General features: G+C 40.2%; 1 protein-coding gene across 1 annotated transcript in view; it reads right to left on the bottom strand.

Annotated features, from left to right (window-relative positions):
- csmd1a (CUB and Sushi multiple domains 1a) overlaps nucleotides 1-24537 on the bottom strand; it is a 195137-nt gene that overhangs the window by 145998 nt on the left and 24602 nt on the right. Inside the window, exon 2 of the mRNA XM_036565503.1 lies at nucleotides 20938-21154. Coding sequence (XP_036421396.1) covers nucleotides 20938-21154 — 217 coding nt within the window. The remainder of the gene's footprint in view (nucleotides 1-20937; nucleotides 21155-24537) is intronic.

Raw genomic sequence — 24537 nt, 5'->3', positions numbered from 1 at the left:
TGTATGTCTACATGTGTACACACGCTTGTATTTATAGGTAACAGGAGCGTACACACGTGCACCAGTTTATGTGTGTGCGCTAACAGTAAAGGAAATTTTACTGTTGCAGAAATTCTCCTGATTAAAACTATCCGTAAATGCCGCCTCCCCCCGCCCACTGCTGCCCGAGACTTCAGCACGTCCATGCGGATGCTGATTTACTACAGCCCAGTGCAGCTCCATAATAAAATGTGATTAAATGGAGTGTCAGCCTGTGAATAATGAGTCGCAGCGTCCAAGCACTGTCACCACGCACCGAGTGCTGTGACTTCTCTCTGTTTACCATCACTGCTCGCAATGCAGCGCTGCACGGGTTAATTCAACTTTCTGCATTAGCATGGCTAGCTCCGTCTGTGCCTCAGACGTGGCCCTGTGCCAGCAGACTAGCATGGTGCCACGGAGCTGCACAATTTATTCTACAGTGGCAAATTCCACCATGAAATGCGTTCATTCAACTCAAAAACCAGCAATACAAACAAACAAACAAGCACACACAAACATACTGACTGAGTACCTTCTAGTGGCTGTTTGCCACCTATGGTGCTCCTATAAATTGTGCTGATTCTTTTCATCATTGCGAACACACTTCATTTCTCTCTCTCTCTTTCTCTGGATGCTTACTGTGCTCACCCCTGTCTCACTGTTTAAGGCCCATGCCGAGTTGAGACAAATTGTTTTAAATGAACAAAAGCCCCCTGGTTGCTCTTTCTCACTGTGTAAACACCATGAAAGTAAATCAGGTTGTCCTCCCTTTAATCTCGTTCAGTAGATGTGAGTGAGTATTGCTGAAGCAGCGACATTGCAGTAGAATGGGGGAGAGGGGAGTGGGGGGAAGCAGCAGCAAGTTTTTGACATACATGCAGAGGAATGACTTCAAGAGATAAATGATGGAGAGTATGTCTTGGCATGTGTGGTGTGTGTGTGTGTACAGTATGTGCATATATCAATATCCCACTCTGTGTGTATGTGAATGACTGGGAGTGATAGTGACAGTATGGGTAGGTGAAGACTGTAACAAATGACAGCGAGAGGTGGTAGGATGTCTCTGCAGAATCTGCTTATTAGGGATTTTCCAGTAATCATGGCCACAGTCCATAGTGGAGGGCAGAGAACAGGGTGACAGGGTAATCCTGCATATCCTCAGTCACTACAAACAATCCCACAATGCAACGCAGTAGGCTTTACGCCCAAGCAGACAGAAAATGCCCATAATGCAATGCTGTATGTGACAGAATGTGACTCCTGTTTTAGAGCGATAAGCAAACTGTTTACTTCAATCACAAATCCTGTTTACTAGCGTTTGCTATAGAGCTCTTGATCTTCCACTGTAGCATACAGTGATTAGTAGATCATTTTTAAACACAACAAATTTTCATAATAAAACATCGAATTTAGGGCTGCAACTAACGAATATTTAATATTTGAATATGTTACTTAAAAAAAAAAACGACGTTTCACTTTAAAAACATGGATTATCATATTATTATTATTATTATTATTATTATTGTTCTTGTTGTTTTTATTACTGATGATAAATAATAAATACATGGAGTTTTATTTATTTGTCACATAAAATTTTTTATATAACACTACAAGATAATGAACATTTCTTTTTCTCATAGCAAGTTGCATTACAATGCTAAAATGAGGCTCTTGCTCAATCTGACAATCACTGTTACTGGTGAAAAGCCAGCATTTCCTTTGAAAAACAACACTTTCCTTACAGAAGTGTGTGGTTTCATAAAAGTAAAAAATGTGTTGGTTATTCAAATAGCTTCTGTTAATATATATATATATATATATATATATATATATATATATATATATATTTTGTAAGTATGGAAGGATGAAAAGCCAACAAAAGGCCACGGCACATCAGATCAGAAGTGCTACACAGAGATTTGATGGAATAAAACTCATTTAGCACAATTATCATGTTTGATTTCAGCTAACTAACTCTTCCCAAACCCGCTGTTTTAAAACTAGTAACATTAGCTGTGGCGAAAACAGTATTTGTCTGTTTATCTTAAGTCCTCGGATCAGCTGCCCCCGTGTGTAAAATTCAAGCCACGTAATCTACTATGGATTTGTGGTGAAGGTCTGGGTTATAGTACAGTACAGTAGCCTGTAGCCTTAAGAGTCCGAGGTGCCTTTTTGAGTGGAGGGGGGAGTTGATAACATTCTGAAGAGATCCAGGTGCAAACAGCACCAAGAGGAAGGACCAAGATTGGAGCCATAAGGCTCCAAATGGAAGAAAAGGTGCCTGCATAGTGATTGTGTGACAAACGGTCCTAAAATGACAGACTCTAGTGGCTCCTTCTGCCCTTAAATTTGGTCACAAAGAGCTAAAAGGGATCTCCATCCTGTCCATTAGTCCATTGCTCCTTCTGCCATCCACAGCATCCACATGAAGACAGCAGTTTCCACCATGGTCTTCCTCCCCAGCTGTTAGGCAAGGTTGGCTCGATTGATGGTGCTGTCAGTGCAGACTGCTGTGTAGGACACAATCATGGCTGTAACTCTCCCCTGCTCAAGGCCTCGGAGCCTGGGCCGGGGGGCAACCAGCGAAGCACCTTAAAGTGGCTAACGCCTGGGGTGAGTGCCACCCAATTATCCTCTCCTACCCCATATATCCAGCTTCTGGCCAGCCTCCATAAATACACCTTCACACCTCTCCACTTCCCCCGCAAACTCATTCACACATCTACACATTCCACACATTCGGACTTTGCGCTGCTGGGATATTTTTGCTACTGCACTGATGATGGCTTCCCGGTGAAAGCCAATCATGGCTGGTAATGGGTGCCATAAGTGATTTTGTGCTAGAGATTGGATTACTGTAATGTATCTGACTTAAGTGCACATATTGAGTGAAGAGCTAATACACACAACCAGTGAACGGCCAAGCATAAGCCCTAACCATCTGCCTGCAGCAGCTGGGTGAAGCTGTAAAAGACAAGCTTGGCCACTAGTAGAATTAAACTTTCAGTTTTAATCTACACACTGGAACAAAAAATGAAGATTAAGCCCTGGTGGCACCTTGGTATAGGTTCCAAATAACTATCTATAGCACTGAGGTGTGAGATGTGTTATGAGGAGATTTTTACTGGCAGCTGTGAACCGCACGAAGCCCACAGATCAGAGTTTATCTCTACGGTGGTACCTCATTAGCCTGTTTGGATTTGTTTTGGATTGTGCCAACACAAACTGGGCTGTGGAGGGCGGCTCTCCAAAAACAGCCAGGGCACAGTAATCAAAACCTGCACCCCCTTCACCCCCATTTCCCCTCGCAGCGGTGGATGTCAGAGATCCAGAGCACCAGCTCCAAGCTTAATGAACAGGAGGCAATCGGCTCATCTCAAAATCACACCCCCGCTCCACTCGAACGGAAAATAAAAAAGAGCCCTAGTCACTTCTTATTTGCAGAAGCTACTATAATTTCAGGCTACAGCGCTGCCCCTTTGCATAAACAGTCAGGCAGTGATATCCATTTAGGCAGCCTTTTTCATAATGTGTGGAGTCATTTGTCCCTAAGGGTCCATTTGAGCAAGGCATTTCTACAATTTGCCCGCTGCTCTGAATGCCCAAAACATGCCATTTCACTGTTTTGTTTAAAGACAGAGAAAAAACATAGGCAAACAAATACTAAATCTTAAAAACACCCGAGATAAACCTGCTACAGCAAGTGCAGGCAAAAGCAAATATCATAAGAAAGCTACATCTGAGGAGAATTATTAACGCACTAATACAGAGAGAATGATGGAGAATGCTAGAGAGAGAGTCAGAAAGAGGGGAGACAGGAGAGAAGAAGAATAGCACTGAAGGCATGAATTATAGAATGTAGGGAAGCAGTGATATAATACACTGCTCATCAGGCTGGGGGATTTTCAGGCCAGAAAAAGTGCTGGGAGAAAAAAAAAGCAGAAATGATGAGTTGTCACCAGGGGAGTTCAGTAGCAAAACTCATCACGAGGGGGATAAATGGTCTAAAATGGTCGAGGAGTCTTTCACATGGCTGCTAATGATCCCCTGCACTCATCCTGTCATAGCTAACCAGCTCAGTTCTCTATGTCTCACCACTCAACATGCACCAGCACCTGGAGGATATACAGCAAAGCAGGATTTCTGGCTTAGTGAGATCACTTTGGGCTAACATTAACATTAGCGTAACACCCTCAGCTTTTGACTTGGGTTGAAAACAGGAAATAGTAGCTGAGGAAAAAGAACTTTAAAATCAGACCACAATATTAAAGTTTATCTGATACCAAGTCATGTCTTTAAAAACTGTACTATCATAATAGTATATGTTCTAATACTAGGACACCCCAACTTGGCTGTGTAATGATGTTTTTCACAATAAAATCATAACTCATTAGCAATGTCTCTAGTTTTCTGCAGATTTAACATTGCAGTATTTACTACACAGTAACTGCTTAAAGGACACTTCAGCACCATGTTATAATTGGTGTTATAATTGGAGCAGCTGTGCAGAACATCTGTATCCAAAAGCCATGAAGCTCTCTGAAATGGAGTTACTCTAAGTATGTCAGAAATTTGTATGTTCAAAACTTTTATTTTTCACGCTTTCAATGGAGTAATTCTTCAACACGCTGATAATGTTCTAGAGCATCTGCTTTCTTGGATGAACTTCCTCATCATCAAGAAGGTTCTAAGCAGAAGAGAAAATAGACAGGCTATGTTAAAGCCTGGTGCCTGCCTTCATGATACAGATGTGCCCATAAAGCTTACTGTGAAAGCGCTCTGTGATATTCATTGTGTTATAAGTCTATTATGTACAGGTGCACTTTATTGTAAGGGTAATATGGCAAAATTATACTTGATACTTAAACACATTTTCACAAAAAAGAATAATAAAAACAGGGCAAAAATAAGCTAAAATAGTCTGCTAATTTGGGTGTAAAGAAATGCATGACCCCTACAAGTTAAGCTTTTTTACATGTAGTTGTTCTGTGTTCTTTGAGTAGTGACAGTACCCATAAAATGATCAGAGAGCATACTGTGATGTAATTTATCATGATAACAATAAATTACTGATAAATTCTTTGGAAAAATCTTTACTTCCTACTTTATTAGACACATCTACCTTGCGTACCTTGTTGGTGTACATCCTTTTCTACACACATTTTGTGTTGGTCATCCTCTAGTGCTTCATCAGTGGTCAGTTTCTAACCACTGTCCCCTTGCTGGCTTGATACTTTTGGTTGGTGGAAAAATCTCTCAAAACTGAGGTGGTTAAAAACTCCAGCAACACTGCTGTGCCAGAAACCCTTATCAGCATAACGCCCACCATCATGCCACTATTATCCTGAAATCTTTGCTCTGCTGAGAATGGTGGACCAACAAGGTAATATCTGGTCAGTGGTGGTACTGTGGTGGGCCCTTTCCATTGGTGGAGAGGACAGAAGGCAGCAACAGCAACATATAGGCTCCAGTTTGAACGCTTTACCTACAATGTGCACTTGTATGCTAGGTACACCTGATAAAATGGACAGTGAGGGTAGCCAAGGTAGGTATACCTACTAAACTCACAAACTGTTTGTCATGTCTGACCAGCCAAAAATACCATCTGCCTTCCTCTCATGATGTTTTCTAAAATGCTTTTACTGTCCTTCTTCTCTTCGTTTCTGTCTCCGTCTCTGTCTCTCTCAAAAACATGTAAATACAGCATCAGGAAAAATAAAGCAGTAGTGATGTGGATGGCGGAAGAGAACATCATTTGCCCTTAATCAGTGCAACAGCCTGGGAAATGCTCCAAGACTGAAGACGTAAGTTTTAGAAAGTGCCTGTTTAGTTCGCAGGCTGTGAGTGATGCTGGGGAGAAAATAGGGTAAATGGCAGGACAACTATTAGCACGCCAGCAGACCGCATACACTCATCACTCAACTGTCCTCAGTCAGAGAGCCAAGCTGAGACGAGGAGCGTGCTGTCTTTATGTCCTACATGCATTACAAATGCAGAACGAAATTACACTTGTCATCAGCATTTAAGGGTTTCCCACACAGTGGAACAAACACTCCAAGTTCATTATATGTCATCGTTTGCTAGGTACTTAGAGTCCTCATTGGAGTCAGAGAGAAACACTAAACTGAAGAAATCAGCTAAAACATGTTCATGAAATAAACAATAAACATTTGGTTCAGTCATAATGCTTTCAGTCTTCCATAAATCACAGTTATCTGTAGTCAAATAAAGGATAAACAAAAAAATAAAGACTAATACAATTTGCATCAGTGTTGTAGCATTATTGCCACTGGTATTATGATTGAACTGAACATAATCCATAGTATAGGGAGTCTGAGCTATGATGATGAAGTGTCAGTGATGAGAGGGGGAATGATTTTCCCGCTCTCTTTGACCACAAAATCGCAGAGTAGCCATTGCAATTACAGCTCAAAGGGATGCAGTGAATTGGAACAGGTTCATACCGATAAGCAGTGTGCGTACAAATAAATCTGCATTAGAGTAGAGCATTCCACTATTGATTTTTAATTACACATCTGTTCCCAGATAGAGAGAAGACGGTGCCAAAGCAGCCACCTCCATCCGTTTCTCCCTCCACGAACATTTTGCTCACAATTTCCTCCCTTCCTTCACCTCTCTCCATCTACCTTTCATTCACCTTTCGGTGGACACGTTTGTTCCCCTTTTATCTCTCTCCACTCGCCCGCTCTGTCTCCCTCTTCCTCCCTCTCTGCTCGAGCTTGAGGCCCTGCAGAAGCACAGATTAATTATTCAAATGTTGACTTCATTGCCAGAGAGTGGATTTGGGAGGAGACTGCAGGCTTTTTTTTGCCTTCTCCTCGGCCGACTCCTTCAAAAGTCATTCAGCCTGTGAGGCTGCCTGCAATTTCATTATTTGTATATCAATTTATTATTTTTTTTTCTTTCCTCGCGCTTTCTCTCTTGGCACTGTCCTGCAGTTCTAATAAACTCCAAAACAAGGTTTAGCTGCAGATTTGATTAGATGCAAAGGGCAGTGAGGACATGTTGACCGATGATGAGAAACTTCTCTCATTCTTCTGCATCGTCGGTCTCTCTCGCGACAAATGCTTTAAGGGTGAAAAAACAAACATTCATGTGAATCCAAGTCATGTTTCTAGTCCTTGGTAGAGAATTTTAGTTTAGTCTTGTATTATCTGCAGTCACTGCATTGTACAAAAGTAAACCCCAGGGCAAATTCGTGGCCCCTGAGGGTTAGAGGAAAGAGGCAAAACAGCTTGAAACAACTGGTTAGTCTGTTTATCTAGCATGTATTCTAGATAGCACAATAAAAAAAAAACGATCTGTAACTTGCTAAAACTTCAGTTAGATTAGCTGACAATCTAAGATATTTCTAACACGCAGCTGAACTCACATCTCTCCTATATCTTTTCTGTATCTCATATCTCCTCATTGTTTAATGTTTTTTCTCATTTGGAATTTTAGAAGAATCGCTATTAAGTCTAATGGATCATCAATGGATCATCTAATGGATTGTTTAAGAATATTTCAGAAAGGTTTCATCCATTGTCCATTTTGGTTCCTAATTTAATCAGTTTTGTTTGTGTTTTTTTTTTCCAGGTTGAAATTTCACAAATCTTAAGTCTTGAATTCAAGTCGAGTTGTGAGTCAATCAACATGGAACTTAACTACAAGACACTGAATTGAGTCCCCATCTCTGGTATCATTGATATGCTCTGCGGTCGCTACTAAGGATCTCTCATTCACTGTCTTTCGTGAAAACCATTGTCAGTGATAATTCTGGCATCTAGAACTTGGAATTTGGATGCATAAAGGTGTATTGGGCAGTGTTGATTCTGTGCACACACTAACACTTCACCTATTTTCAATCGCTAAAAATTCCAGAGGTTGCAATTTCTGGGGCTCATTCTGTTAGAGGTCTCATGCAGGCAAGCCAATCTGAGCCAATTTGTATAGCATGTAACTACAGATCTGTTGAATGGGGACATTTTAACACAGAAATTATCAACAAAAAAAAAAAATCAGTTGAACCTGAAAATAAGTGTATTGTTATGCCCCTAATATGTATCATGTTGAGTTGAGGCATGGAGGAAATAATTCCGCTTATTCACGGTGCTCATAAGGGGCACTCTACACCGCTTAACAACAGCCACGCAGTCTCTCTAGTGAGAATGGCTGGGCGGTGCTGATGAAGGGGCTAATATCTCGTGTGCTTTGCGACAGGCATTGGGGCTCTCACTTACATCTTCATTAAAGAGCGACTGACCCTTCCACCACCACCCTGACTCACCACCGCAATATGACAAGTGCTTTAATTAAAGGAGTTAATTGAAGATGCTTCCTCACAGCTCTTAATGAGTTTGCCGCAGAAGCCTGCATTAGCTGGCCTCCTATACTCATCTCTGTCTCCTTGCCGTCTCCATATTGGCTTATCGACATAGTGCAACTGCTTTGTGCTACATAAACAAAACAATACACAACATTAAGCAGGATAAATGGACACTTAAAGTAAATGAGGGTATGAAAAGTTTTACTGAGCATCGATACCCGACTAAATGGTATGGCACTTTTCCTCTTTTCACCAGATAGAGTTAGCAAATGCAGTAGACGTATCGTGTTAGTAAGCTAATTCCACTGGCTCCCATCACTCAGCACTTTGGTAGCTTCTACATGTTTTCACAGCTCACTTTGTCAACCGTGTAATTAAGCCATTTTAAGCTATTCTTCTAGTTCTTGTCTTGGAGCAAACTTTTCTAATTATGCTTCAGTTCAACTATCCCAGACCACCTCTATTGGAGTTGGGTTTACAGAGTTCTTCCAAGACCCTCATGACGTGTTATAAGCAATCAGTTTAAACTAAACCTTTAAAAGCATAAGCTGATTAACACTTAACATGCGCAGTTGTAATTCCATGTAACTCTACTTCATGGAATGCATTGCAGTGCTGCTCTAACTTGCTATTCAGATTTAAGATACCTTAATGAGCACATTACCATACATCAGTGCCCTACATACGGTACTTAATTTCACATGAATGAACTAAAGCCTTTGCTTTGCCTTCTTCATATTTTCATATCATTTCATATCTCAGCCTGAATTCCAGATGTTATGATTTCTGCATGTTTTCTGAGTAGAGCAAACCTCATTTTCACCACAGCTCTCCAGAGTGCAGGGGTGAGAATCTCTGGGCACCTCACAATTCAATTCAATTTTGATTCAAGGCATCACATTGCCACCATAAAACAATTCTTCATGCATTTTGATGCATCTCCAATTTTTATTCATATAACCTGCATGGGGGGTCAAATTCAACCACTAAAAGGGCCATATTAAAAAAAACTGACAAATCCGTGGGTCAGCTGTGTTTTTAATTTACTTTTACTTAACATTTTGCCATGACCCGAACTGACCATTGTTTTTCAAAATATGCCAAAACTGCAACAGCAAAATAGCCACTAAATACCTGAACTATTCAAAAATAGTTTTAAATAAAAAGAAGTTGTTTTATATAAAACAATAGGCTACAATAGCTACAGATAACCGTTAACCTTTTTAAATGTCCCCAGGAGGAAGGTTTTTAAAACTGCATCATCTTTTCTATTTGTGTAACCGCCAACCCATATTGTTATGGGGGAAGGGGGTCAAGGCACACATTACGGTGCAGTGCATGCTGGGGACTGTAGTGCAGCTCATGGTGAAACAGGCTAATATTAACAGAAAATTAAAATAATTTTACGGGCCGAATAGGACTGTGCCACGGGCCTGACTCGGTGTTTGACACATCGGGCCTACATTATGATTTTCTCCTGTATGCGTCATTAACAAGGTTCACTGCAGCTTATACCTTTTAACATTAAGTGATTTAGGCCCAATCCCACCCCTCGCCCCTACCACTTAGCCCTTAGCCCTCTGTTTTGCGCGTTCACGTCTAGGGTTAGGGTGTCCCAATTTTTGTTGAGATGGGTAGGGCAAAGTGTTAGGGCTATATTACCCTCCAAACAGAGGTTTTTCAGAAGCACACTCCAAACAGAATGTTATGAGAAAAAAAGAAAAACCGGCAAGATGGCTGCGTGAGTGACCAAAAGACACCCACAAATGTGAGTATTTTCTCTGTTAAAAATTACGATAACCATTGTATTAACTTAGTTTAATGTCGTTTCAATGTATTATGGCCGTTTTCTTCGTAACATGCATAAAAAATCCCTAAAAGTATGCTAATGTCTCGGTAGCTAGATAGCTAATTTTCCTGTTCCACCTTAAATAGTCCAGCAGTATTGATGCCGGAAGCGCCAGAATGTAACTGCTGCACCATTTAAGGTGGAACTGGAAAATTCAAACAAGAAGCTGGTGAATAGCAGACTTCAGCTTCGTATCACCAAAGAATTAGCGGTGGGCGATAATAAATAATTGTCTTATGACCCCTCTTTGAAAGGATATGATGTCCTAAATGTAACTAAAGCCCAGCAGCGAGGTTGCTGAACTCTTCCCTTCTCTCCTATCACAGAAGTTGGGCCGGGTCGCCTACAGAGCACCGCTAGTAGCCTGTTGATGAAGTGATTTTTTTTTTTTTTTTCATTTGAGGGTTGTCCCATTTCGTAGGGCAAGATTTCAACGACTACCCTTTGTAACTCCGTTCCAAGGGGTTAGGATGACACTTGAAAACAAGGGGTAGGGGTAAAAAGAAGAAATGGTATTGGGCCTCAATAAAACTCTTTCGTAAACATCATATATGAAGTACTATAATACTGGGTAACATTTTTTTGAAAGCAATTTCACCTCTCGTTCTCCAAGTTATGTGCACAAGTGCAACTCCAGACGCACTAAGAAGATTCCCACTGCTACAAAGGCTCTACTTGAGTAAATGAGCAAGTTCCAAAGCCATATCCATGTGGTTTACATTAAAAAACTAGGTGTTTTCCATCATTATAGCGGAGTAACTTTGGAATTTATCTACAGATGCTTGTCGGAAATCATCAAGTATTGTATTTTCAGAAAATACTGAGATACTACTCACTCAAACAGTATGTGGCACTCTAGGAAACTCAGAGCATATTTTATACTTTGCACGCTGCAGCTTTACAGTTAAACATTCAGTAAATATTTAAGTTAAAATGCCTTACTCGGGATATTCCTGGATTAACCTATTAGCAATCCCCTGCACTGACTGTTAAACAAAACTGTGTTCTTTAAGTAGAGTATGTTTACTACAGTTTTAGGCTTTTTATTTCATTTAAATGTAATTTGTGACAAATTTGCAACTGTAAACATCCTTTAGTAAGATCCCTTTTTGTCTTTTCTCCCCCAAAACAGGCTGTGCCCATGTAGCATTCGGGGAAATGCAAACAATTCCAGTTATGGGATCTATGAATCTCACCCCTAATACTCCCTACCCCCTTCCAAAACTGGAGGGCTGATTATAGGTCAGTGGCCCAACATGTTAAGGCAACATAACAAAGTAAAATTCAAGACTGTGAGTCTTGCTGCCTCACAAGAAAGGTGAAAAATATCATCTCAGTCTTTCATCCAAAGTATTAAAAAGCACTGAGCATTGTCCTAATTGAAAAACAGTTAACAGAACCTTCTCTCTTCTAAATGACTGAGGCTCACCGCTGTCAGCCCACCAGCCCAAACCTCAATCATCCCCCGACATCTCCTACAGGTGTCTCATTACCCAGAAACCGAATCAATTAGGCCCATTATCACTTTTTGCTTAAAGAGACGCTTCACTGCACTTCTGGAGGTGTGCACGTAATTCATTAAAAGCATTTCACACTTAGACTCTCTCTGAGGGAAAAACAGATGAATGAGGAAAGGGGAAAATAACAAATCACATGAAGGCTGAGGGGATGAAGCAATATGCCATGCCTCATTATAAGCCACCCTCAAATGCCATCTAGGCAAACAATATGGCTATCGACAATCGTGCTATTATCTCTGATTACTGAATAAAATACACACTTCAGCCCACTGCCCATACTTCTCACCTTTGATGACTGGAGAAGAGGTTATGTTTGTGGTTGAAAAGTCACTGTTTGGATTTTAAAGACATTTCATTATATCTCAACTGTTCATTACAACTGTCAGCAATAACTATAATGGCCACCATCAGCTTCAGAACGATGAGAACCTCAATGGCTCTGGCCTGAAACCAATGGATCTGGCTTGATTACATCCCAACCCGTCAGATTGTCTCTGTTGATGAGCTCCCTAAAAGTCAACAATCAATAATAATAACAGTGTTTATACTACCTTCTTCTCCCTCACAAACAACATGGCATGGAGATGGGGGAAGAAAATTTTCTCTCTCCATTTTTACAACACTGTCGATTTTACTGCCACCGATAAGTGGAGAGATCTCCATCAAGCACCTGGGCCTGGGAAAGAATACATCACCATATGGGACAAGAAATAGACAGGAATGGAGAAAGGTATGGAGCAGGAGAGATGATTTATGGCTAAGAACTCTTGGGGTTTCCTTAGCTGTCCAATTCCAGCATGTTGTGTTCTCTCCATTTCGGCTCCCAATCCACTGCCCATTGCACCCGGCTCGCAATGTTTGTATGTACCGTGTACTGTGAGCTACAGCATGCTAGCAAAAAGAAAAATCGACCCTTAACACACCACTTAGCCATTGATCTACTGATCTAACCTCTTCCATAGTCTCCACTGAGAAAAAGTAAAGCCTCTACACACAACAGTTTGCAGTGTACAGCAGAACACACACACACACACACACACACACACACACACACACACACACACACACAAGAAGAACGTAGACTGGTAATCACCAGCCGCACCTCCTTGCTCATCATCACCTCATTCCCTTCCACCGGCTCCCTAACAGAGGCCTGAGCATTCATCCAGTAATCAATAACTCTAGAGGAGAGTATTAGCTCATGAGCTACAACCTACACTGCAGCCAACATCAGTCTGGCCTCACTCTATTCTGTATACCATCCTATTTGAAAAGCCATCAAAGTTACAAAAGCCTCCGAGTTACTAAAAGTGGTGAATGCATTCTTCAAAAAACCCATATCCTACATTTTTTAGCATTTTATTATGTTTTCCTTTTCTTTTTTTATTTGTTTGTGTGGGTTTATGTACTAAAACCTTTCATACTCATTTTCGTTACACAACGCTCCTAAAAAAGATGGTTCTTCAAGGGTTCTTTGGTAAAGGCAATGGTTCTACCTAGCTATCTATGCTTAGGCCTAAATGTTTCTTTGCATGGTGAAAAGGTTCTACAGATTGATGAAGGAACGATGAAGATAACACTAAGGAATGTTACTAGCTACTAGTCTAACCCAGAGGTGTCCTAGCTAGATGGCATTTTCAGTACCTTTGCATTAGTCTTTTCCAAGTGACAGTGCTAAGGAATTCACTACACTGTTCACTTAAGGATGAACCCCAGTCTGTAAGCCAATGCTGTGCACATTTTTAACAGCCCTGTTTCTCAGTCCCTATCCTGAAGACCCCTGCACTGTGCAGTTCAAAATATTTGCTCTCACTCACCCTTTTCAACTCATGCCTTAATATTTGGTATCTAGAGATGCACATATCAATATCAGCAGATAATTGCGTTAAAAAATTATCAGCACTGGACAGATGTGAATTTTTGAACAATGTTTCATACAGAAATTTGATGACACATTTATTGTATTCTAGAATCACTGTATTCTGGAATGTATTCTGCTTTTTATTCAAATTACTGTATTTGTAACCATGCAGAAATAAATGCTGTATTTCTGGTTCCTCCCTGTAATGCTAATAGATGTAGATTTATTCCCAGTTTTTTACATTTTATATGTTTATGTATTGGCGTTGGCATCAGCGTCAGCAGATTTTTCTATGAAAAATACTGTACACCAGATATCAGTACCAGCCAACAAGATACACTGTAATATATTGTGAAACTTACTGGAAAATACTGTACTGGCCCACTGGATTTCTCTCATGAGCTGTGTATTACATCAACCATGCTAGGTGCTATCAGAGCTAGAACTTTGGACAAACTCTAAACAGGAGGGGTAATAAAGAGAGGGATGTGGGGGAAGGGGGAGAGAGGAGGATGACAGAATGTGATTTAATGGGATTGGATGGTCCGGGTCCAAGCTATGCTCCTGTGTACTGTTCTGTAAAAGCTGTCTGAGAAGCAGCTATACATCACCAAGGGACTCAACCCTGGGGTTAAACAAATAAATAAGAGCAATTAAACAGAGTGGCCACTAGTCCTCACCTGGCTCTATATCTCCTACCCAACCTTACCTCATTTCTCCAGCTCATACACACAGAGAGGTACAGGATGGTTTATTGGAAAAGGTTTCCATCATAGAAAGCACTCAGAGGCTATTACACTTTCAAGAAGTGCTTGCCAAGTTTGATACCAAAGTAAGATAACCTGATGAACCCAATCTTTGGCAGCATAACGAGTATATTCAAAAAGTTGCTAGCAGTAATGAGCTATGGGCTAGCTCCTTTAGAAGAATGATACAATCTGATAGCATGTTATACTTAAAGGGGAATTCCACCTATTTTTCCAAATTTCTACATCATTCCATAACTGATAGAACAAAGTCATTATTTACAATCCAAAACCACCAGTGAGTCTACACAAGTCTCTAAAATGTTATATGTGTATATGTATATGTTTTATATTCTTTGGTACCTTATAACACCCTGCATGTACCTCTCCACCATGAATGCCTAAACTTCATCACAAAACTATCATAAAACAGTGTCTTAGACATCAGACAACATATTTATAGCCTATTTGTGTAACAGCTCTCTGTGAGGTAGCTTTTGATGGCATTAAACGCTTTGGACGTCTGGTTCCTATCACCACTGTGAACAATTCTGACTCTAGACTTCATCAAGCCACAAAGTCAAGCCATGATTTTGTTTACATCTTAATGAGTATGCAGGAATTTTGAATAATTAGTGTGATTCACCTTGAAGGCATCTCTAGGGTGAATGCAGGCAAGAATTTACCACAGAACTATGGGGTAAAGAGCTTTCACTAGTCTATTCGTTGTATTAAATTTCATATCTATCCCACACATAGAATAGGATTATAGAGTAGAATAGAATTCAGAACCACTGACCAAGGGCACTTCAGTCACATCCTGTTGGCTTAGGGGATTGAACTGGCAATTGCCTGGTCACAAGGCTGGGTCCCTAACCTCCAGCCTGCTACTGCCCGCATATACCCTTAGAATGAAGTCATCACAATTAACAACAAATGCTACTTAACCTATACTTCTTTGTGATTGGTAGAATCTTTGCTGATTTGAACTGAACCAAAAAGGCCATTTTCTGCAAGCCCATTATCAGAGACTTTTGGGAACAGATTCAAAGCACTGTCATCTCGATAGCAATGCAGGACACAATGAATGACTGCCATAAAATGAGAGGATAAGGCCTGGCCCCATCAGTCAAAAAACACATTCCACGGTCCATACAGGTAAGCAATAATAAGTTTAGTAAGAGAAACCCCATACTGCTGCACTACTGCCAAGCTGTACGTAATAGCATGCTTCAGCAGTATCTCATTTGGTCTACTCCCTCCAGCTAAAAACTTTGTAGGGACAGATTCAGTCGCCGCCACATCTCCCTCTGTGAAACCCCTACCAATCTAGAGGCGTGTGCACGTCAAAGGTGCTCCATTTCCACAGTGCAGGCTGCTTGGCTCCTGAAACACAAAGCAGACAAGCATATATATATATTTCAGGGTCATGACTGCGCAAGTGGCGCCAAAGGCCACGAGTCAGCGGGGGGCACTTAGAGCTCCCGCAGAAGGCCAGCGTTCCTCTTTCACCCCACAACATCGAGGATCCGTGTCAGCCGATATGACAGAGAGTGCAGTGCAGGGGCATCCAGCGCACTCACTCAACAAATGCCCTCTGGTCTGCTACAGAGCTGAAACATTTCAGACAGAGGCCTTTAAGAACATAGAGGCCATTTTAATGCACTCTCAATCTAAAAAAATAAAAACAACTGGAATTTGAACAGACAAGCCAAAGCAAAAGCAAGGAAAAAAGTAATAAATACAAGCTTATGAACTCTTGCTCATAACTGTTGGGAATAAAAATGATAAGTCCCCCATGCGCCCTCAGCTATAATCCACACACTCCCTGCCTCTGAATGTGTATACAACCTGTACTTTCACTCAATGGCCATTTTATCAGGTACACCTACCATACAGATGCACTTCAAAGCTTTACAGTAACTGGCTGTAGCCCATCTGCTGGGTTAAGAACTGTCTATCAACCAAAACATACTCAGCCAACAGTGATCCTGTAGACAGAACTGATTGCTGATAAAGGACTAAAAGATGACTAACACAAACTGTACACAGAAAAAGATAAGCTGTAGTCTTCAACGGCATAAAAGGTGGACCAACTAGGCTGGCCTGTCTAATAAAGTGGACAGTAAGTGCACAAAGTGTACACAGCAATTCTGCTGTCTGAAACACTCACACCAGTCAAAACACTACTACGGAACTACCATGTCAGCGACTATGATGTATTGAGGTTTACCACCCAAATAATATCTGGTCAGCCGTGGTTCTATGGTGGTCATTGCCATTGATGGACAGGTAGAGAGGGGCTGACAAATTTCTCTTTCTTTATATGTATATAAATCTATCTACCTATCTTTCTCTCTCTCTGTCTATATATATATATATACACACACACACACAAACAAATAAACAAACCCACTCCTACCTCTGTCTGGATGAACAGATTCATATATCCATATTGCATAAATATTCAATCCTCTACAGATTCCTCCTCTTCACCAACAGCTCCATAGACCTTTCCTGCCACAGATACTGACATGTTCACTTCCACCTCCTGTCAAAAATCTCTGCTTTCTACAGTGCTGTGCAAAAGTCAGAGACCACCCTTCATTTATTTACTGTCCAATCAAAACAGCCATTCAATACAAGTTGCTCATTTTTCAGGAGGTTTTTAGAACATTAGATAATAAAATAATTCACTTGCATACAGAAGAGAAAAGTCAAAGGAAAATAAGTGACAAAATATGATTAACAGATCAAGAGAAAATGGAACTTCTAACACTATGCAAGACCTGGCAGACCAACAAAACTGTCCCCATCTGATAAACAGTACTTAAAGCTTTCATTTTTGAGAGAAATATTCCACAGGAGTTTCTGTCCACTCTTCCACTGTAAGAAGACAAATCAGTGCTATGGGTCTGAAAGGATGAGTAGCTGTAAAGAAGCCATTACTGAGAAAAAGGAAACAGACGAAAAGAAAATCATTTGCAAATCAAGCAAAGAAGCCGCTGGTGTTTTCAGATCAATGGACTAACCACCCCAGAGCCAAGAGCATAGCATCACTGAATGTGTGGGATGTGTGGAAAATAAAAAAAAGCAACCAACTTCTAAGTCTGAACTTTGGAGGTGGAAAAATGTTCCTGCAGATTTCTTAGAAAATCTAAAAGTCTCCTAAAAAGAATGGGCACTGTGACAAAGGCAAACAGTGACACACTAAATACTAAAAAAAGGATACTAAATTTAGACAAGGCTTCTGTGTGATTTTCTGTAAAATATATTGATTTTCTGTCACCTCACAGTAAGAAGGACCTGGGTTCGATTCCCCGTCCAGGCAACCAGGGTCCCTTCTGTGTGGAGTTTGCATGTTTCCCTGAGTCTGTGTGGGTTTCCTCCGGGTGCTCCGGTTTCCTCCCACAGTCCAAAGACATGCAGTCAGACCAAACTGGACATGCTAAATTGGCCCTAGGTGTGATTGTGCATATGAATGTATATTTCTGTCTGTCTGTCTGCCCTGCGATGGACTGGCGACCTGGCCATACTCTCAAAAACACAAGTACCAATCTATCATTTGCAATGAGCTGTGTCTTTTTTAAACTCGTTACACAAGAGACACACGACACAATGCTTATCAGTAACCCAATCATGCTATTAAAGCATCTCTGTTCTTAGACAGATGTAGGTGGGGACCTTCCTAATGGAGCAATGTGCTGACACAAGGGTTTATAATAAAATGTAATGCTATAGCTGCCACTTAACACCTAAATAAATGGCAAATGTACAACTAAGCCATACATTTAAAACACTGCATGTACAGCCCAGTGGAGCTGACAGTTCTCTAAACAATGAGAACAGTAACACGACAGGAAAAAATAAAAACTGAAGTAACCAGCCGAAATCTTCAATTACTGACAACTTCTACAGTGAGTGAGTAATATCTCCCATGGAATGTGCAAGTGCAAAGCCTCCTAATTCAACATTGCATGCTTATTCTGAAAAATGGCAGCTCATGGCAGGGGACAAAAATAAATGTGGGGTGAAGAAACATGGTGAAGGAAACAACATGGCAGCTCACTATGAGTCACTGACCATGCATCAGAGTGTAAGAGAAAATATCTTTCTAGGAATGCCATCTGCAGTAATAAAGTCAGTCAGCGAAATATCATGACCAACCAAGTCTACTCTATAAAAATCACAGAAAAGATTACAAAAACTGAGAGCACCTGCTTATTCCAAGTTGTTTATGTGAGTGACAGCCTAGTTATAATAACTGCAAATGATGAAAATAAAGCCTTCCATTGACAAAATCCACAATAGGGTTTCACTTCCTGATTATACTCAGCATGAGGTCACACACTATCACAGCGACTATGAAAAGAGAACAAAGCTGGCGTGCTCTAATAGGGTGGGAAAAACGTCTTAGTTTCACTCTCCCTGTTGTCAGCAATGCTATCCAGTGCTGGCTGTCAATTAGGTTAGAGCAGAGTAGCTGGTAGGCTCTGCTAAGCGCAATCAAGTTCAAGGAAAAATTGCATGAGCTGAAGCTCACTGTTAGCATGTGTTAGTCCAATGATGCACAAGATAATGCATGCAGCAGGTTGAATTGGCTATGACAAACCAATATGACATCTTTCTGTCCAAAACGCAAATGTGTTGGCTCTTTGAGGTGAGTCTTGTAGGTGAACATTGGGTGGCAACTTGTAGCAAGGAGGGTTTTTTTTTTTGTAAATTTATATATAAAAACAAATGGGTAGATCATATGACACTGTAGCTGAAAATCATAAGATCCTCCTGTTGGATCACCTTGGAACATTCTGGCTCCCCCTCATTATCCCCAAACCTGCTGCAATTTGTTAGTTTTTCTCTGGTTTTGTTCTCGCTGGTTTTCTTGCAGTTCTTGGCCATGTTTCCAAGTGTGCCTTCTTAGTTCCTCAGATTTTTCACTTTCACCTGCCTTTCTTTGTTGGTGACTGGTTGATGGATTTGCCTGTATTTTGCCCACCTGCTGATCCCTGCCTCTCAAAACGTGTACAGTGAAACCACTTATTGACATCTCACTTATTCATTTTTTTTTAATTAACAAACATAAAGCAAGTTTGGTTAGTTATGTAATTAGAAGACAGACTAAAGTTTTATTGAACATTAAATAATTAATAACATTGCTAACTTGGCTCATTTTAAAAAAAAGCAGAATGACCGTCGCTAACTCATATCAGAGTATGTCAGTGGTGCAGAGTGGGAGCAGAGCGGGGGAGTAGAGCGGAGTGATTTTGCCAGAGTGGGAATATCAGTGTTCCTCTCACTCCAAAATCACTCCAACAGCGCTCCACCCACAAGCCAGTCCTTTTTCTGACTACCTCTGTGTGACATGAGGGTTGCAGTGTTAGTGCTACAGAGTTGTTCAGCAGACCTAGGCTGGAAATTCTCACCAATTGTAACAAGGTTCTACTCTTGTCTCCTCTTGTCCATTTTGCTGCGCAAATGATTAAGATCCCATTAAAAGCAAGTGTATTTACTCTTGGCAGTTTTCTAATTTGTGAATGGGTCATCATTTCAAGCCTATCCCTAACGAAAAAAAACTCTTGTATTGTGAGAATATTTAACTTGTTTTTTTGTGTATTAATAGCCATGAATTACATAATTCATTAAATGAAGTGTGCAGTATCTTGTTCATACGTTCAGAACATCATATATCATAAATATCATAAGAATGAATCATATGGAGCAGGCATGGAGTGGGTTTTCTCTGATGTGTGAGCAAGGAGTGAGTGAGGAGTGAGAAAATGAAAACCAGAGCAGAGTTGGAGCAGAGTGATTACAGAATGCTTTGAGCGAGGAGTGGAAATGTCTCACATACTCTGGTTTGCATGGTGTGATGTGAACTGCTTGCTGAATAGAATTCCTAATTGCTGTGTCATTCTTTCTGAGACCTCCCCCTGACTGTGATTGGTCCACTGTATGATGCTGGCTTCTAACGGTGCTGAGTTCTTTTGAAGCATGTTTATGACAGTGTGCTCTGCAGTAGATCAGTTTTGTTTAGTTCTTTCGTCTTTTAAATTATACTATCAGATTGACACTGGCAGAAACTTCAACAACAAAATTAACCAAAGCACAACAGTAACCAAAAATACATGCTGAAAAAAGGACATATAATGTCACTGATGCAAAGCACCACACCTCCACAGCACCTCAATGATTTTATTGCCTTTGGTCATCTCCACAACAAAGCTGAGGTATTGTTACTGGGACTAACAGAACATTTCACAGATCAGTAAACAACTAATGTCATACTACAATAGCCTCACTATTGAATACCATGCATATAGATGCTTACATAGGGTTTGCTTATGGCCTTTTATGTCATATATAGACAATTTTTAACAACATGTGTGACATCCTGCTTTTGCCTATCTTTTTCCTTTCAGTACTACAAACAAAAGCTACTTGAGCTAATAGCTTTATTTGTCATAGCAAGTAAATCTGGGTTGAGAAAACATGTTTTAAAATGTTATTTTTGTAGCTGTTTTTTCTAGCAAAATAATATAAAATAATTTGATTGTGAGCTTCGTTGTAGCATCAGCTTGCCAAGTGATGATGACGGAAACAGGGCTGCTTACCGGGTTCGTAGGTTTCCAGGGCTTGGCTGCCCATCATAGACAGAGAGTATGTCAAAATCCTCTTCTAAAGCAAAGCCTTGGAATACCAACTGTATCCGGTTGTGTTCCTGTGCCACAATCACCCATGTGCAGTTGGCGTAGTTTGGGTATCCGTAAGGGTATCCAGGGCTTTCTATCGTCCCATTCGGACTATATAGTGTGTAACTGCAGTTTTGAGCTGAGAGAGAGAGAGAGAAAGAGAGAGAAACAGATAATCAAACAGGAGGTTCCTAATGAAGCACATACTAAAACTGAAACATCTTAGACCTATACAAACCACATAATGCAGGCCTATGTCAGCTATTTTTCCACACATAATGAGCACATTAAGTGTAAGCTGTGAAGCAAGCATAAAATGATGCTGTTTAGACCACCTACAGACACACCAACCAACAAGGCATAACAACATTAATCACCATTGTTTTTCCTAAAAAGTCATTACAGGGTGCTAATTTTTAATTCAAAGGATCAGTGTGAAATCATTACAGTCAATTCAATGAGTACAAGCGTGTGAAATGCCTACATTGTCACTCCCTGTGCTTCAGTGGTCAATAAGCTGTTCCCACGGTAACGCCATGGAGGAAGCTGATGAGATCTGTGAGGGGGTTGGGGGGTGGTTGTGTGATGCCACCCTCGGTTATTAATGCCAGTAATTTGAATAGTTTTCTGTTGCCCCCAGCTCTGACTCCCCTCCTCAGCATTAATTGCACTTCTCTGTTGCGTACTTGTCAATGGCCACTCGTAAAATATTGTTCCCAACGAAAAATTTTAATAATGGTTTGCGCTCCCATCCATCAGAGGAAAGCTTGGCTTAAATTACTTGTTCTGGACAGATCTGTACCCACACTTTTAATTAATTGTCATTTAAGCCCATGATATGTTGTGTTTTTTTCCCCACATTTTCAACACTTTTTTTCATTCATGCAGGGCCAAAGGTTTATTGCATTTATTTCTTTATTACTGCCAGAGAGGAACAGAGGGCCAGACAGCAGGACTAGACTGCTTACTGTAGTCCATAGATTCAACTGATGCTTTTAATATACACTCAGAGGATACATGTAAGATTGGACAGTGCAGTACAGCTGCTTAACACAGTTCAGAGAAGCATTAGTATTTAATGTCTGTGACAAGGAAATAGGGCTTTAAACAGACATGCAAATGCTCTCCCGTAGGCGGGGTTAACTGAGGGGCATAATGTACCATTCGCTAGAAACGTCTGGTAAAATGACGTAAACACTGGCAACCAGCAAATATCAGAATAATAAATGTGAAAAATAATCACATGATAGTAAGAAGCTTCTAGGGATGCTTTATGAACACTGTTTCGTGTTCTGTCTTACTTACATTACTTGGCCAGCATGATAAATAGTTAATTTTAAAAGAAAAATCAAAACGCAATGGCTTCTTGTGCTCTGGAACACGGAAGTCATCACTTCAACACAACACTGCAGCTTGGCTACCTAAGACTGAAAGTAGCAAGTTACAAGACACAGAAAGGCTAACACCCAAGTCAATTTACAAAATGAAAATGAAATGAAAAAATATCAATAAGCACAGTCTGTGTGTGTGTGTTTCCTTAAAATAATTACCATTGAAATAAGCTTCTTATTCTACAAAAGTACTCATTTATGGTAATTAGTGTAAAACTCAAAAGGAATTAAACATTTGCAAAATCAACAAGGCAACCTGGCATCAATAACTGAATAGCTATGACACACTTGTGGACTAAGGGACCATCGAGAATCCCCTTAAGTCTGAGAACAATGATAACACCTTAATCCTTATTGCTGCAGAATCTGAAAGTAGCCGTTTCATTCAAATGAGGTATTAAATGCACATCACAATGTGGAGTGAAGAATAAAATAAAAACAGGATCCAGAACACTAAAACCCTTTCTAATATAATTACACCTTTTGTTCACCTCTTTGGTGGATCTGAATTTCAATAGAGGTTGATTAATACGGAATTAGGAATACATAATATGAGGACATCTGTGGCCGACAAACCTCACACTCTCGACAAACCAGCAAACAAATGGAGGAGAATGTTTTTACATATCACACACATTTCTCTATGCTGAGGTGTTGGAACATCAAGAGGGATTATTCTCCATCTTTAGAAAATGAAGCTCTAACCACATGACACATTTGAACAAATGTTTTTTTTTTTTTTTGGAAGCATTTACAAAAATTAGGCCTGAGCCTGTTTTAAATACAATGACACTATGGGAAAAATGTGGAGGCTCATCTTCTGTCATTTATACAAGTACATCCTGCAAGTTACTTTTCTGACTAAAGTCCCAGCAGGACTGGGACTCAGACTTCTAAAGGGAAAAGGCTAACGTTGTCTCCCAGCATGGAATCCGGTAATTAAGTGAAAAATTCAACAGGGAGGAAAACCTGGGGCAATATTTCAATCTGAGAAATTCTTCCCAAAAACATTTTGACTTTTAAAAAAAAGCCTGTGGAGTGTTATTTAGATAATCCTCTCTTGGCCGCCAGGAAAATGCTGTGCGCTTTTTTAAGCTGTAATGGAAGGGACTAGTTATGATTTGAAGAATGACACTTGCAGATGTTTAAAAAGTCATGGTGTCCACGATAAAACGCACCCCAGACACAAACAAATTTAGCTTCTCCAGCATGGCATAACAAACTTAAATGCTATTTACAGGGGAGGACTAGTATTTATTACAAGGAAATGAGGCTTTAAGCAGATGTTATCTTTCTACAGCTGTTCTAGAAACCCCAAAACTAAACCTTAGCCTAGATTCACAGAGCAGGAGACAGCAGGGTACAGCCTAACACATTCTGGGTTTTGCAAAATAATTTAAAAGTATATATTTTTGGGCAATATTAATAATTCTTTATACAAGAAGCTTACACATCTCTGCTACAATTAAAAACATAAATGTTCTGCTGTTGTAAACAATTTAACCAAAAGTAGCACCAGTAAAACTGTTATAACCTACCATAAAGACATTCTTGACTGGAACAATACAATTTAAATGTATCTAATTTACATAACACCTTTAACATGTTTTTGATTAAAAAAAAAAAAAAAAAAATCAACATTTTACTGTTTCACCAAATCACTGTTTTGAAGGTATGTCGTCTGCTTTCATTGCTTATCCAGAGGCTTAACACTGTGTTAAAACTAACCCTGATGCTAGAGGCACCGAGAGGGTTATTAAAATAATTCAGGTGAACTTAGCAATTAAAAATAATGAACAAAGTTACATTCATCGTAGTCTTCAGCGTGAATCTTGAGAAATATCTGCCTAATTGCGGGCAAAATTCAGAGAAGATGGTCCTATTCGTGGTATTGGATTGCGTCATTAAGACCACGTCGCCATGTTGACAGGTAAGCTGTAACTTTGCCTCTCATCTCATCACCGTTACAGCTACAAGCCTGTAGGCTGAAGTCCAAAACCAAAATAGATCCGAATGACTAGAAAAACCATGAAAAGATATGTGGACCCTTTAGATGAAGTCCGCAGTCTCGATTTTACAAAAACTAATAAACGTAGCTGCCAAAGCTCTTAAACAGTAAACTCATACACGC

The sequence above is a fragment of the Colossoma macropomum genome, unplaced genomic scaffold (genome assembly GCF_904425465.1).
Source record: "Colossoma macropomum unplaced genomic scaffold, Colossoma_macropomum, whole genome shotgun sequence".
Classification (NCBI taxonomy): domain Eukaryota; kingdom Metazoa; phylum Chordata; class Actinopteri; order Characiformes; family Serrasalmidae; genus Colossoma; species Colossoma macropomum.
The sequence above is the reverse complement of the archived record's forward strand: the minus strand, read 5'-3'. Positions and strand labels throughout refer to the sequence as shown.